The sequence below is a fragment of the Ursus americanus genome, chromosome 15 (genome assembly GCF_024610735.1).
Source record: "Ursus americanus isolate L20-20 chromosome 15, mUrsAme1.1.p, whole genome shotgun sequence".
NCBI lineage: Eukaryota > Metazoa > Chordata > Mammalia > Carnivora > Ursidae > Ursus > Ursus americanus.
In genome coordinates this window covers 31959020-31974150 of record NC_142141.1, presented here as the reverse complement: position 1 = coordinate 31974150, position 15131 = coordinate 31959020, and the positions used below count along the sequence as shown (strand labels likewise).

The window sequence follows — 15131 nt, the reverse complement described above, 5'->3', positions numbered from 1 at the left end:
AAGCAAAGGTCTGCTGTTGACAAGCTCCCCAGCCTCTGGCATGGTCCTAGGGCAGCCTGACAGGTAAGACGTTGGGGAACCATCTTCCTTAGGATCACCTGTATTATCATAGTAAAAAGCATGATGGATTCGAGTGGAAGAATGCCGCATTTTTTGATGAAATCTGCTTTACGGCGAAAAGAAAAACGTGGTGAGGGAGATTCTGCAAAACAAAGGTTACAAATGGTGTGCAGTTTCCTCCACTGCCTGGGAGTGCGAAAGTCAGTGAAGTCAGGTGGGGGCCTGTTTTACTCTCCGAAGGGGGTCGTTGTCACTGTCGGCACCAGCAATGCCGGAGCGGCCGGTTTCAGTACTAGCCTTGCGAGTGGAGCGGTGGGCGGGCACCCGAGCCCTTGGTGAAGCACCAGGTGCACAGATGGCGATCTGAATGCCTCTCCCCCTGCCCCACCTCCGCGGGCACACCTTTTAGGGCCCACTGCGGGGGCTGCCCGAACTGGAGAGGGTCTGGGAACCCGGATACAAAGCTTGTCTCTGCTACTTCCTGTGGGCCCGTGGGCAAGTCATTTTACCTCTATGAGCCTCAGATTTCCTCATCCATTAAGTAGAAATATCAGTACGAAGCTCGCAGGGTTGTTGGTGAGAATAAACAAATCACGTGCTATATGTCAATGAGGGGACTTGGACAAAGGCCAGTTGATGATAATTTAACCTACATGAGGCTCAGCACTTGCATGCGACCCGTGATCACCTCAAGTCAGCCTGGCAACACCGTGGCTCGGAACTGGCCAGGAGGGAGGCAGGGGACACCTGACACCTGGCAGCATGGACACCGTGTTCCTGCCATCTGACGGCTGTTTGTGAAAACTAGGTCTTGGTCTGCATCTGGAAGCTTCTGTGGACCACAAGGAGGCCAAAAGACAAGCCATGCGACAGGATCCACCGACAAGGTGTGGGAAAGATGGGCCAGGAGTGAAGAAACGGGGGCTCCTTGTCAGGAGAGTGTAAAATCATCCCGCATGGCATCCAACTCCGGATCCCTCCCTGGTGCCCTGAGCACTCACTGCGGAGGCACACGCTCCCTGAGCAGAGCAGACTTCATGTTTCAGCGACAGAGTGTATCAATCCAGCAACGGGAGTTACTCAAGCTTGATGTGATGCTGAAGTGATACGCAGCTAAAACTTCTCAACGTAGAAAATGAACTCCAATGTTTACAAACTCTAAATAATGCAATAAGAAATACACACATGCACGTAGAAAGCATTCTTATCCAAACCGTTAAACCCGAACGTGGTCATGAGCAAACAGGCAAACCCAGAATGTGGAACAGATTCTGCCCTAGGCTCTCTTTTAAAAAAGTCCGTGCCATGGGAAGAAAGAAAAGAAAAAAAGCAGAGGGACTTTCTTAGAGTAAAAGATACTAAGGAAATATAACAATTAATTGTAATATGTGACTTGATTGATTTAAAAAACTATATGAAAATTATACTCTGGAAATAATTGGGGAAATTAAATGTGGAATATATATATATGGCATATATATTTAGGTATAAACCTGATAATGTGATTATATTCAAAAGGTCTTTCTTCTTGGGGATGTCAAGTTGTAACACTAAAAAAAAAATTAGAAGTGAAGTATTACAACATTTGCAACTTATTGTCAAATGGTTTAGCAAAACAATATATATATTTAGACATAAAATGTTTTATACACACATGCAAAAAGAGAAGAGAGAGAAAACAAATGTGGCAAAATATTAACAATTATTAATCTAGGTGAAAGGTGTGCGAGTATTCATTGTGCCAATCTTTCAACTTCTCTGTAGGTTTGCAAACCTTCATAATAAAAAAGGTTGGAGAAATTAGATCTGTATGCTGCTCTTAAAATATGATATGAAGACAAGCACTATCTTTTCATTTCATTTGCAGATGAGTATATTATTAGCTGCATTTGCACCTTGTATAATTGTTCCTTTAAAATGTATATTATGTTTTGCCCTGTTGACTCCCAATAAGGAATATTCACAAAATAAATTTAAGCAACCATGGCCAAGTCCACTTGAGGAATTGTCTGTGTGGGTCCATCTGTAAACGCTCTAATAAGGAGTTTTATGGGCCTGGGTTTCTGGTTTCCCCGGATGTGCCCCTTTACTTTTCCTCTGGCCGGTGTGTTTCTTCTTGTGGCACATGTTGCCTTTAGCGTTTTTCTTGGCTGCTTGTTCTTTCATCCACTGCTTAATAACGTGACTGTGCGGGCTGACACAGATTCTTCTGCGCCTGATGTGAAGGCTGCCAAGGAGGGAACATAAACGAAGTCACTGATGGAAATTTTTTTATAGTTTTTTTTTTAAAGATTTTATTTATTTATTTGACAGAGAGACAGCCAGCGAGAGAGGGAACACAAGCAGGGGGAGTGGGAGAGGAAGAAGCAAGCCCACAGCAGAGGAGCCTGATGTGGGGCTCGATCCCATAATGCCGGGATCACACCCTGAGCCGAAGGCAGACTCTCAACCGCTGTGCCACCCAGGCGCCCCTATAGTTTTTTTTAATCAATCAAGGTTCACATACTACAATTGTTATATAATTGTTATATTTCTTTAGTATCTTTAGTATCTTTCTTACTCTTCGGACCTGAGGTTGGATCTTCACTACCTTTCGGCCTACGATTCCTGAAACAGCAGCGTTGAAAGGAGGAGGAGGGGTGCCTGAGTGGCTCAGTCGGTTGAGCGTCTGCCTTCGGCTCTGGTCATGATCCCAGGGTCCTGAGATCGAGTCCCTCATTGGTCTCCCTGCTCAGCGGGGAGCCTGCTTCTCTCTCTACCTCTGCCTGCTGCTTTGCCTACTTGTGATGTCTCGCTGTCTTTCTCTCTCTCAAATGAATAAATAAAATCTTTAAAAAAAAAAAAAGGAGGAAGAGAAGGAATTAGAGGAGGAGGAGGGAAGGAATGAGGGAAAGGAGAGAAACCAAGGGAAAACAATAGTCTTTCCTGACCCAGAGCTTCACCCAACAAAACCAACTCACACCTCATGGCCCACCTCAAACATCACCTCCAGGCAGTTTTTCTAGATTCTCTCAGCTAAATGCCCTGTTTTCCCCTTGAGTCTCAGCATTACCTCTCCTCTGGGACTTAGCATAAGCTGTCTTTTGTATGACTTTTTGCTTCAAACCTTCTCCTTGTCCTGGGGTTGATGCTCCTTGAAGGAGGAACAGTCTACAATTGTCTTGAAAAAGGCCTGTTCACAGCAGGACTTCAGTAATTACTTACGGATATGAAGTGAAAATTGTTCAAAATAAAAAGTCTGGTTTTGTTTTAAATAAAACAATCAACTAAAATATTCTAAGTGTTTGATAACATTTTAATATACCATAGATTCATACCCTTTCTCAAATGTTATCATGTTTTAAATTCTGACCTTGGGGTGAGAGAACCATAAGGCAGCATTCACAATTTCTAGTAACCGTAAGAATTTCTTGTTACAAAAGATATTGTGACATGTAATTTGCCCTCAGGTACCATCCAGCTCTTATTCAATGTCACGGATCCTGTTGGCTCTACATAAACAACAATCTGTACCTGGAAAAAACGAACCCCCTGCCCGTTACTGGGGAAAAAATCCAGAGGGATAGAGAGTAGGTTGCCATTTCTCCAGTGGACCTAAGAGGAATCATCCACTAATGTGGGGACTCTTGAAATGAGAGGAAAAGCTGGGAAAGGCCTCAGTGAGTTTAAGCATAATAAAGCCAGCATATGGGAATATTAATTTGAAAGAAGTAACGTTTCTTGATAGGGGGACAACGCATTCCCCAAGTGTATCACACGGAGACATCTTCCAAAGGAAAGCTCCCTCTCGCTGCGGCCAGTTGGTTTGCCATTGGCTGCTAGAGGAGAGAACCCAGTTAGAGCTCAGTGGGGGAGGAAACAAAAAAGAGTTGAAGCTCCTATCCTTCCCAAAGGACTACAATGTTCTCCTTTCCCTGTGATGCCAGCAAGCTGAGCAGACAGCCAGTGGAGGAAGGCTCCCCTGACATCCAGATAAGCCCACAGAGTCCACAGAGGGAACTAGCGCCTGACTCCCTCATTCCGTGAGGAATGAGGAGCTTCAGGGAGGGGCACCGGCCCTGGAGCTGAAGGTGAGCACTGGATGGGGGCAGCATGGACAGAGGAGCAGGGAGGTGGAGAGCCACAGGAAAACGGGCAACAGCTACCATGCACGACCCTTTTCAAAGGCCTGCCCAGTGGGGCCTCAAGCGCTCCACGTAATACAAGGGTGAAAAACCGGCTGCGGGAACACAGCTCCCAAATCTGAGATGCCAGGATGTTTTCAAACCTTCAAGTTTAAAGACTGCTTAAACCCACACTTGTATCGTTGGTGTGTTCCATCACCAGGATAAAAAGAGATGAGGTAATGTTGGACAAGGAGGTAGCCTATCTCACACTCCCTCCTCCCTCCTACCCTCCACCCCACTCCACAGTATTCTGCTGGGCGCTGACCCAGACCGTTGAGTATTTCTTGGTGGAGAGTTTGGGCTCTAAGACGCCATAAGGCTGATCCCCTGATTCTTTTGCCCAAGAGAGAGCAGCACGAGACGGTCCGATGGACCTATGGGTGGCCCTGCCACAGAGATGAAACCTGTTAATTGTTCCCCAAACCTGATTTCTTTACCCCTTCTCGAGCACAACAGTCCCTCAACAATCACTTTTGAAAAAACACTCAAGTGTTTTTCCCAGATAACTTTAATAACCCCAAGTTTTCTTCCCAACAGATATCTGTGTAAGCACACAAAAACCTCAGCCCTCCGCCCAAGATAACTTTGCCCTGTGTTTATGTTAAGAAATAGCCAGGAGCTCTTTAGTGAAGTCACTGTAGACGGGTTTACACAAGCAAACTCCCCTCTGAGGGAACAAAAATCACAATGATCATCTCTAGGGTGTGAAACAAAGGACCTATTCCAGGCAGGAAAGGAAAAGGAGAGAAATCTAGTGAGTACGCCATAAGCTCATTTTATCTCTTAGTTGTGACTAATAATACGTGCTTTGGGGGGGTTATATTTGCCACACACACAATGTTTTCCGTATCTGAAATACTTGTCTAAAACTTACATACTCAAAGCTAAGGAACTACATTTTAGATGAGTAGAGACCTGCTCTGTAGTGAAACAGTTTGAAAACGAGAGAACTTTTATCCATTCATGTTGAATGTCAGAAAAAACAACAAAGAAGGTCTGTAATTTATGATTAAAAAATACTACATGGTCAAATTTCATCTTATTTGAGAAGAGGTCATAACTACTCTATTTTTCAGCTGTCTTTTAGCACAGAGAGGCCAGTTTACAAACTTGTACTTGAATAAACTAAATATTTTTAGATCCAAGTGATTGGTTTCATAGCTTCTCTTGAATTAAAATCAAGTGCTTTTTAAAATGAGAAGTCATGGGTTCTTTATCATATGTTCCCTTATCAAGATAAGAACTTACATCATTTCTGTTCCTATTCCTTTTTAGATCTCTATTTCGTACGTGCTTATTCCCCCCAAAAATTTTTTTTCTGAAAATCCTGTTACCAATGGCATTCCCTGCTAATACCCAGGATCTGCTCTTACTCCTATCTACAGAGAGAAACTTCCTCTCCTTCTTTCCCCGTGCCTTCCTGGGAGTCCCATGGGATCCCTTACAAGTTCGAAGGCTTCTATTGCCTGAGGTGATGTGTGCCAACAAGGCAGAAGTGACGGTTGTGCATTTGGTGTTTCTGAGAGTAGCCAGAAAGGTAGGTCGGTAGACCTGACACAAATATCGAGATGTTTCCAGTTCTCCAGAGTACTGTCTATCCATGAACTGCCTACGGATTTTCACTCTCCAACTATTACCAGCACTAATTTATTAAGATTAAATAAAAGACTGCTAGAATCTTGGTCATGTGCTAAGAGAACTGGGAATTTGAAGCACCCCTCAGAAGGTACATCATTAGTGAGTGCTCCCTGGATTGCTATAGGAAACACTGGCTCCCAGTGACAAAACCGCCTAAGCCAATGGATCCAGTGTGGTGACAGGAACCGAGGAGAAGTGGAGAGTCCTCAGTCCTCACCCTCCCGCCACATAGACACTCACACTCATTAAAAGTTTGAGCCAGAATTATCTTTCTCTGCGCATCTAACCCCAAGTGTAATTTTTTTTTCAAGAGAGAGAGTGCGAGTGGGGTGTGGGGAAGCAGAGAGAGAGAGGGAGAGACAACCTCAAGCAGGCTCCACACTGATGCAGGGCTTGATCTCATGACCCTGAGATCATAACCTGAACCGAAAGTCAGAGTTAGACGCTGAACCGAAAGTCAGAGTTAGACGCTTAACCTTGGGTGTTCCCCTCCCAAGGGTGATTTTTAAACTTTATCATACCTACGATCCTTTTGTGGATCTTATAAAATCTGTGATCCTCCTCTCCAGAAAAATGCTTATACAGTCATACCCACAAATTTCAGCGAGTTCACAGCCCCCTGACCTGAAGGTAATTTATCAATGGACAATCTTACAAACTCTTCCTCTGAACTTCTAAGAATCCTGTCTTGGAGCCGTGTTTCCAAAGTTGGGTAATAGATGGATCCCTCTGAAAGGGGAAAAGAGTGTATGTTAAATCTCAGAGACCAGTCTGCAGGACTCCGCTGAATGGAGTCGCCCGAGACTCTCGGAGGGCAGAGTCCACGTGGTTACTGCTGCAGTCCCAGCACAAGCTGAGGCTGGACGGGGTTTGGTATAGAAACGTTAATCAATAATTATTTGGTGAATTCACTGAATAAATAAAGAGGCTTCTCAGTGACTTAGGATCTCAGGCATAAGCAGTGCGCTTATTTGTAGCCTCAAGAAGGGGATTCCAAATGGCTCATGAGCATCCCCTGTAGCCATAAGTGGTGTTAAAACCAGCACACCCGGGAGATGCCTAATACACTGTCCTTATGATTTGAAGGTGCTGGATACAATGAAGTCTGGGGAGAGCATTTTATGGTGGGTCCCACCATCACTTTTGAGAGATCTTTGAAGTATATGGTGTTCTGAACGACAGGACCTGGTTCACAGCCCATGTCTGCCATTCTCTAGCTGTATGTCACCAGGTTAACTATTTACTCCTTGGGCACAGCTTTATCTTATGTAACATGGAGATAATTCATGCCTTCCTCACAGCATTGTTGTCAGGATCCAGATTTGCTGAATACCAATGCATTTCAGATTTTAAAGTTTCTATGGGGACATGAAGAACACAGAAATCTAAAGTTCTTATTTGTTTTTAAGATTTTATTTATTTATTTGAGAGAGAGAGAGAGAGAGAGCATGAGCTGGGGGAGGGGCAGAGGGAGAAGCAACTCCCCACTGGGTGGGGAGCCCGATGCGGGGCTGGGTCCCAGGACCCCAGGATCATGACCAGAGCCGAAGGCAGATATTCAACCAACTAAGCCACCCAGGCGCTCCAGAAACCTAAAGTGTTTAATAACTGCACCAGAGGTAAGCTTGAAAAGGGTTCACCACTAGCCAACAGCCCAGAATCAAGAGCAAAGATGGGCATTCGTGCCTGACTGCATGTGACAGGTACAGACATCTCTCTACTTCTGTTTGAACCTGGTATACACTCTTGTTGAATTCAGAGAGTAAAAAATGACAGCAACCCCATTAACTTGACTGGATAAAGCTACAGGTAAAGCCACAAAATAGAACAGAGACACCTTCTGTTTTGTCTTTTCCCTTAGAATGTCCCTAGTTTTGCTTAGGAAAGTCATACACACCATCCAGTGACTGAAGGTATTTATCTTGCATCACCGCACTGCTGTGGGGGCAGCAGAGGCGAGCATGAGCTCTGGCAGTGCCAGGCCTGAGAAACTGTGTGCTCACTCCGGGGAGCCTGGGGCCGGAAAGGTGGAATATTTACTCTCCCCTCCCTTGTTTGAATGATTCTTTGTATGTTGCATAACAGGCAAAGCCTTCCCAACCTACTGCTCGGGGGCCAAGAAATGGTCACTGGACAGGTTTAGACCTCCCTGCTGAAGAGCACTCACATGACAGCAGCCAAGTCACAATCGCCATCAGCTTTCTGGATGCGACATAGATTCACTCTCTCCAGAAGCCTTCTGGAGATATGATGTGAAACTTCAGTGCAACAGCTGGAGGCAATGGGAAGTATGGCTAAAAAGAAGAAAAGAGAGAAAATGTTACATCCTACGATTCATAGGACAACAGTCTAGACACTCCAAACACAAATTATCCGGGGCACCTGGGTGGCTCAGTGGGTTAAGCATCTGCCTTCGGCTCGGGTCATGATCTCTGTGAATATACTAAAAAGCACCGAATTGTACACTTTAAAATGGTGAATTTTATGGTATGTGTATTATATTTCCATTTTTTAAGTGCTATAGGAGAACAGAACATTTGTTGTCCTCACATTTATTAATGCATTTATTTCCTAAAACTAATTGCTTCTTTAGATATACTGTGCTGCCTATTCTCCAAGTCAAACTACTTTAGTGTCCCAAACAAAGTTTTGGGTTTATTCATGTAACATCCATTCACTCATCATCTTACTATGTTAAGAATTACTATGTGAATTCTGATAGAGTGATACCTCTCTCTATATATACTTATAAATTCTTATATAGCAAATCACTATGCTAGACCCTGGGAGTAGAGAGATGAAGAGTTACTAGCTTCAGAGAGCTAATACTCAGACCACTGCTATTAGTTTTGACCCAAGCAGCAATAAAATATGAAATGGACCTTCAGAAGCATTGTGGGAATTAAGAATCATAGGCAAACCTGTGTGATTAGGAATGTGAGTTATCTGAGTGGTGACATCAATTCAAGGAATAGTTTTTGGTTTTTTTTTTTTTTTTTAAAGATTTTATTTATTCATTCAACAGAGAGAGAGACAGCCAGCGAGAGAGGGAACACAAGCAGGGGGAGTGGGAGAGGAAGAAGCAGGCTCCCAGCAGAGGAGCCTGATGTGGGGCTCGATCCCAGAAGGCCAGGATCACTCCCTGAGCCGAAGGCATTCGCTTAACAACCGAGCCACCCAGGCACCCTCAAGGAATAGTTTTAAGCCAGAAAAGCATCTAGGACCTCCATGCACTTAGTAAACTGGATTACATTTCTCATTTATTAAGGTAGGACGGGCGCACCTGGAGATCATTTAACCTAAATTGGATTAACTATCAAAAGGCAAGAGGCAGGACAGATTTATTACATGTTGGCAGAAGTGAGTGGTGCCCTGCTGAGGCAGCTGGAAATATAAAAGACCAAGAGAGATGGAATCCTTAAGAGCGCTCAAGAAGTCAGGCAACCAAAACTGTTATCAGGGTAGTCCACACTGGGGCAATGTTAAGATTCTTCTGGAGAACAGCGCCCCCTACAGGTTTTTTCGTCTGGCCTCCTGTCAGGCTACTTCTGTTTCAAAGAGTAGGCAGCAACCTCCTCTATTTCAATGATGATCCAGAATTTCCAGATAGGAAAGATTTAGAGATGACAATAAGCTTGAAAAAAGGGATCAGATGACGTTTCTTCCGCATTTACATAGTTTTAATTCAAGTGATACACTTTGGGTTTCTGATTCAGTACATCTGGGATGAGGCCTGCAAATGCGCACATCTAACAACTCAGGTGATGCCATTCTGCCAATTCTGGAACGCACTTGGAGAACCGCTGCTCTAGGAAAACAGACCTCGGCACGGAATCGCTAGGTTGTAGGATATACTTGCTTTGGCAGCACATACGCTACAATCGGAAGGCTACAGAGAAGAAATACGCACCTTCTCCTGTGACACTGGCAAACTGCTCTCAAAGTGATGACACCCGTTTACACTCCCACCTGCAGTGGATTCAAGTTCCATTTCTGTACATTCTCCACAACACTTCATAATGTCACTTTAAAATTGTGCCAATGTGGTGGGATTGAAATGATATCACGATGTGGCCTAAACTTGCCATTTCCATACGAGTGAATGCTTGGCTATTAAATTACCTCTTTAAATTGCTAAATCCTATTTTACCAGTTTATTTTGTTTGTTTTTGTCAGTTTGCTCCCCCCCCCTTATTTATTTAAAGGAATTCCTAAAATATCTTGGATTCCAATCTTCTTTATTAGAAACTATTTTCTCCCACTTGGTAGCTTATCTTTTAATTATGTTTAAAGTTTTTCTTTATAGTTCGCTATTATACCATATTTACCAAATCCTTATCTAGCCGGAAGTCATAAAAATAACGTTTTGTTTTAAAAGCTTTGCTTTTTAGCAACTGAGCTTGCCAGTTCTCAGCTGCAGAGGCTAGCTCACCAGGCCTCAGGTTCCATGTCGAGGCTTGAGCCTAAAGTTTCAGCCAGTGTGAACCCTTCCATAACTAAGGCAACTTCCTGGACAATTTCCCCTGCAAACGTAGCTTAAGGTGGCCAGTTGAGGACTTGGGACCTGGCATCAGAACCCATCATCAAATCTCCACAGGCTTCTCCCAGGTGCCCTATACTTCTTTTTAGAGTATTTGCTTCCTTACAGAGTGTTCGTCATCATGTTTTGGTTTATAGCTCTATTTAATTTAATAGAATCTAAAATCCTTGAATGAAAGGATGGTGCTTTACCCATTTTCATATCCTTAGTGTCCAGCACATAATTAGTGTTCAAAAAAAAAAAAGTTTTGCTTTTTACACCCAGAATTTATTTTATGTATGTTGTGAGACAGAAAAAGAATTGTTTGCATAAGGAAAACCAACATCTTAGAAGCATAAAGTTAAATAAAAATTATATTGTCCATTTAAAAAGGACAAAGAGATCATTTACCCCTTCCCTTCTTTCTTAAAGAGTATTTCCTTAGAGACATAGTGAATCTGAGTCCTTACCCTAACCTTTGCAACAGAGGCAAATTTTCCTAAGGATTAAACCCAGTCTCCAGTTATTATACTACAGCTATATATCTAAGGTCCAAACAACCTCTAGATATGTAAAAACATGCCACTGGAATTCGCTCAGGGTCTCTCAGGGTGTATGGCGGCTGCCACAAGGTGCAAACCTCTGCTTTTTGAGGAGATAAGAAGTTATTCTTCTCGTTTCCTGTGTAAAATGTGTGCGATTCTAACTTCAAAGTCACTTTCAAAAGGCTTGTCAATCGGCTAATGCTTACTCAGTGATGCACTATGTTCTCTTGTCTATATGAGTACAGAAGGATCTTCCATTGGCAGGACTGCATCCTTTCCACAGTGGAATTGCCCAGTCTCACTGATGCGTAGACACCCCTTAAGTCTTCGGGTTTCCACATACACATACGGCTGTTTCTGTGCTTTCTCTTTTTTCTTTTATTTATTTATTTATTTATTTATTTATTTATTTATTTATTTATTTATTTTTATTATTAACATATAATGTATTATTTGTTTCAGGATCTGGGCTTTCTCTTGTTTCACTGCTCTACTTATCTGTCTTTGCACCAGTTCCATACTATCTCAATGAAGATGACTTTTTAATCAATCCTAATACCTAACGCAATTAAGTCTCTTCACCCAACTTCTTGTTCTTCAAAATTGTCTTGACTGTTCTTGGCCCTTTACAATTCCTATAAATTTTAGAATCTGCTTGTTAAGTTCTGCGAAAATCTTTGAAATTTTGGTTGGAATTGAGCTGAATTTATTATTTTGGGAGACCGGACATCTGAAAAATATTGTTTTCCCATCCATAAACGTGGAATTATCTCTCTAGTTACCCAGGGTTTCTTTGATATCCTTCAAGACCTTTATGAAGAAAATAATAAAATACTGTTATATATTTTATCTTAGATCTATTCCTAGATACCTTATAGGTTTTGTGCTGTTGTGAATGGTCTTTCGAAAAATTACTTTTTCTAGTTAGTTATTTTTTTTTAAAGATTTTATTTATTTATTTGACAGAGATAGAGACAGCCAGCGAGAGAGGGAACACAAGCAGGGGGAGTGAGAGAGGAAGAAGCAGGCTCATAGCGGAGGAGCCTGATGTGGGGCTCGATCCCATGACACCGGGATCACGCCCCGAGCTGAAGGCAGATGCTTAACCGCTGTGCCACCCAGGCGCCCCTAGTTAGTTATTTTTGATGTGTAGAAATGCTGTGGATTGTTTTATGTTGACCTTATATCCAGCAACTTTGCTGAACTTTTTTTAGGTGTAATAGTTTGGAGTTGATATTCTTTGGTTTTCGAGGTAAACAAATGTTTTTATCTCTCCCTTCCCAATTCCTATATGAAAAGATTTGCTCCTTTATTTTTTTAATTAAAAAATTTTTTTAAAGTAATCGCTACATCCAATGTGGGACTCGAACTCACAACTCCAAGATCCAGAGTCACATGCTCTACGGACAGAGCCAGCCAGGCACCCCAAGGCTCTTCTCCTTTAATTCATTATTTTGCTAGATGCCTAGAACAGTGCTTAGCCCATTGTAAACTCAATACACAATTTTTAAATTACTATGATGGATTAATCTTCCCTGCCCTCCTGGAATAAACCATACTTGGTCATAATGTATTAATTTTTATACAATTCTGAGTTTGATCTGCTATTTATTTAAATTTTTGCATTTATTTTCATAAACAAGATTAGTCCATAGTTTGAGTCCCTTATATCAATCTTGAATGTTTTGGGTATTAAGGTTATATTAATCTCAACAATGCATTAAGTAGCTTTCTCTGTTATTCTATTATTTGAAGAGTTTGTATAAGATGATGATTGTCTGTTCCTCCAGCGCTTGGTAAAACCTCTGAAACCATCGAGGCCTGGTGTTTATTTGAGGGAAACATGTTCAACTCTGATTTTATTTCTTTAATAGTTATTTGCTTTTTTTCGGTTTTCTGTATCTTCTCCAGTCAATCTTGATATCTTAGTTTTCTAGGAAATTGTGCATTTCATCTACAATTTCTAATTTATTTTCACTGAAGGCTTTCAGAAAACTCCACTCCCAAAAAATGCCACTCTGGCATATTGATTTTAAGTTTAAAAACTTAACTTAAAAGAACAGCAATGGGGGCGCCTGGGTGGCACAGCGGTTAAAGCGTCTGCCTTTGGCTCAGGGCGTGATCCCGGCGTTCCGGGTTCGAGCCCCACGTCAGGCTCCTCCTCTGTGAGCCTGCTTCTTCCTCTCCCACTCCCCCTGCTTGTGTTCCCTCTCTCGCTGGCTGTCTCTATCTCTGTCAAATAAATAAATAAATAATCTTAAAAAAAAAAAAAAAAAAAAAAGAAATCCTCTTCTATAAAAAAAAAAAAAAAAAAAAAAAAAAAAAGAACAGCAATGAAAAAAGGGCATTTTAACTTTCCTAAAAGCAGGATCTAAAATTCCCAAGTAAAAGGTGCCCTCCCTGCACTGCACAAAAGAAAGACATTTTTAACCCAGACAATGGCGTCACCCCTCCCTCTGAGTAGAGTGAGATCGTGTTACTTCACTCCAGGGGAAGTTGAGGCCAAGAGAAATCTGTACAAACCAACCCTGTTAAATCAACCCTTATCTTCCTGGTCACTTTCATGATTAACCGCCCTAGCCCAGGTCCTTTTGTCTTCTCACTTTTTCACAATTTACCACTCTGTCCAATTTTATAAGCATTGACTCAAACTGCTTCTTTGGGTTTTCATTTCCTTATGAAGGCTCCCATGTCAACTAAAACTTTAATATAGAGTTGTATGCTTTTCCCTTTTTAATATCTTTTGTTACAGGGGCCACAGTCAAGAACCTAGAAGGGAAGAAGGAAAGGGTTTTTTTCCTCTCCTACATCACAAAGTTGCAGAGCATTACCTGAAGTTAGGGCTCCTTATTATTATTATTATTATTATTATTATTATTATTATTATTAATAGTGTTTGAAGAGAAGGTTCCTGGGCAAAGTAGCAGTTTTAAAGTTTGTATCTAAATAAAATACAAAATATTTATAAACTTACAAATATCATTTGTTTTGAAACTAAAAACTATTCGATTCATAGGTTAAAAGAAAAAAGTCACAAAATACTCTGAAAACTGGAAGTACTACTTCTTATAACGGGTGGGATATAAATTTAGCCTAAGTCCGTTTACTTAAAACACACGCACGAAAAACAATTGAGCGTTCTACCCAAGAACCTAGAAAAGAAAAAGCAGAGGAAACTAAACCAAAACCAAAGATGGGTTAAAGACAAAAAAGCACGACGTCGCGGCGCTTTACGGCGGTCGCGCTCACGTGTCTGCGGTCATGGCGGCCGTGGAAGAGGAGAGGCTAGAAGCGGGACACTTGGTACTGGAACCGGAGCCCAAGCCAGAACCCAAGGAAAAGCGGCTGCAACGAGAAGCGGGTGGTGTTTCTCATGGTATACTGGGGCCACATCCCGCCGCTCTTCCGGCCTGTGCGCGTGCCCAACGGCTTGGCGCCACTGGCGAGGTCCGGCGGCTTTTTTGTTAGCCCGTGGGTGGTGCGCGCGGCGCAGGGAGAGGACGTTGACGAACAAACAGCCCAAGTAGAATAAGCACGACGCCCAAGGGAGGGGCCGCGGTCGCCCGACAACGCTGGCCTCTTCCGGGAAGGCTGGGAGGAAGTGCTTGCACCTGCTCGGGATGGCTTGGGACCTCACTAGGCCGCTCCCGAGTCCAGCCTCTGTCCCGGCGTCCTAGGGACGCGTTTTAGTTGGCGCGGACAGGGGCCCGAGCGCCCAGCACCTACCTGGCCTGCCGCCGCCCGCCCTTCATAGAGATGCGGGGAAAATTTAGTTTTTTGATTGATCAGTTTCTGATGCGGGTATGTTAAAAATCTCACACTATTGTCGAGATTATGTCAGATTTTTTTTCTTACGATTTTGTAATATATCACTTGGGGTTATATTTTTAGATGCACACACGTACCCTTCCGTCCACACGTGGGAGTGGAGTGAGGCACTAGCCTCAGGGGCATTTTTTTTTTTTTAAGATTGTATTTATTTGAGAGAGCGCGCGTGAGAGAGAGCCTGGGGGTGGGGGGAGGTGCAGAGGGTGAGGGAGAAACAGGCACCCCGCTGAGCAGGGAGCCCCGTGGTGGGCTCCCAGGACCCCAGGATCCTGACTCTTAACCGACTGAGCCACCGAGGTGCACCAGGAGCAAAATTTAAATGAGTGTCCAAAAAACTCAGTAATTGAGATTAAATAATATTTTTAGGCAATATTT

At 42.8% G+C, this 15131-nt stretch overlaps 1 protein-coding gene across 1 annotated transcript; it reads right to left on the bottom strand.

Moving 5' to 3' along the window:
- Nucleotides 1–1248: 1248 nt before the first annotated feature.
- CCL28 (C-C motif chemokine ligand 28) lies at nt 1249–14187 on the bottom strand (the record flags this gene model as incomplete). Its single annotated transcript, XM_045787136.1, has 3 exons — nt 1249–2287; nt 8032–8158; nt 14178–14187. Coding segments are annotated over 3 exons (330 nt in total), but the record flags the coding sequence as incomplete, so codon positions are not given.
- Nucleotides 14188–15131: the final 944 nt, after the last annotated feature.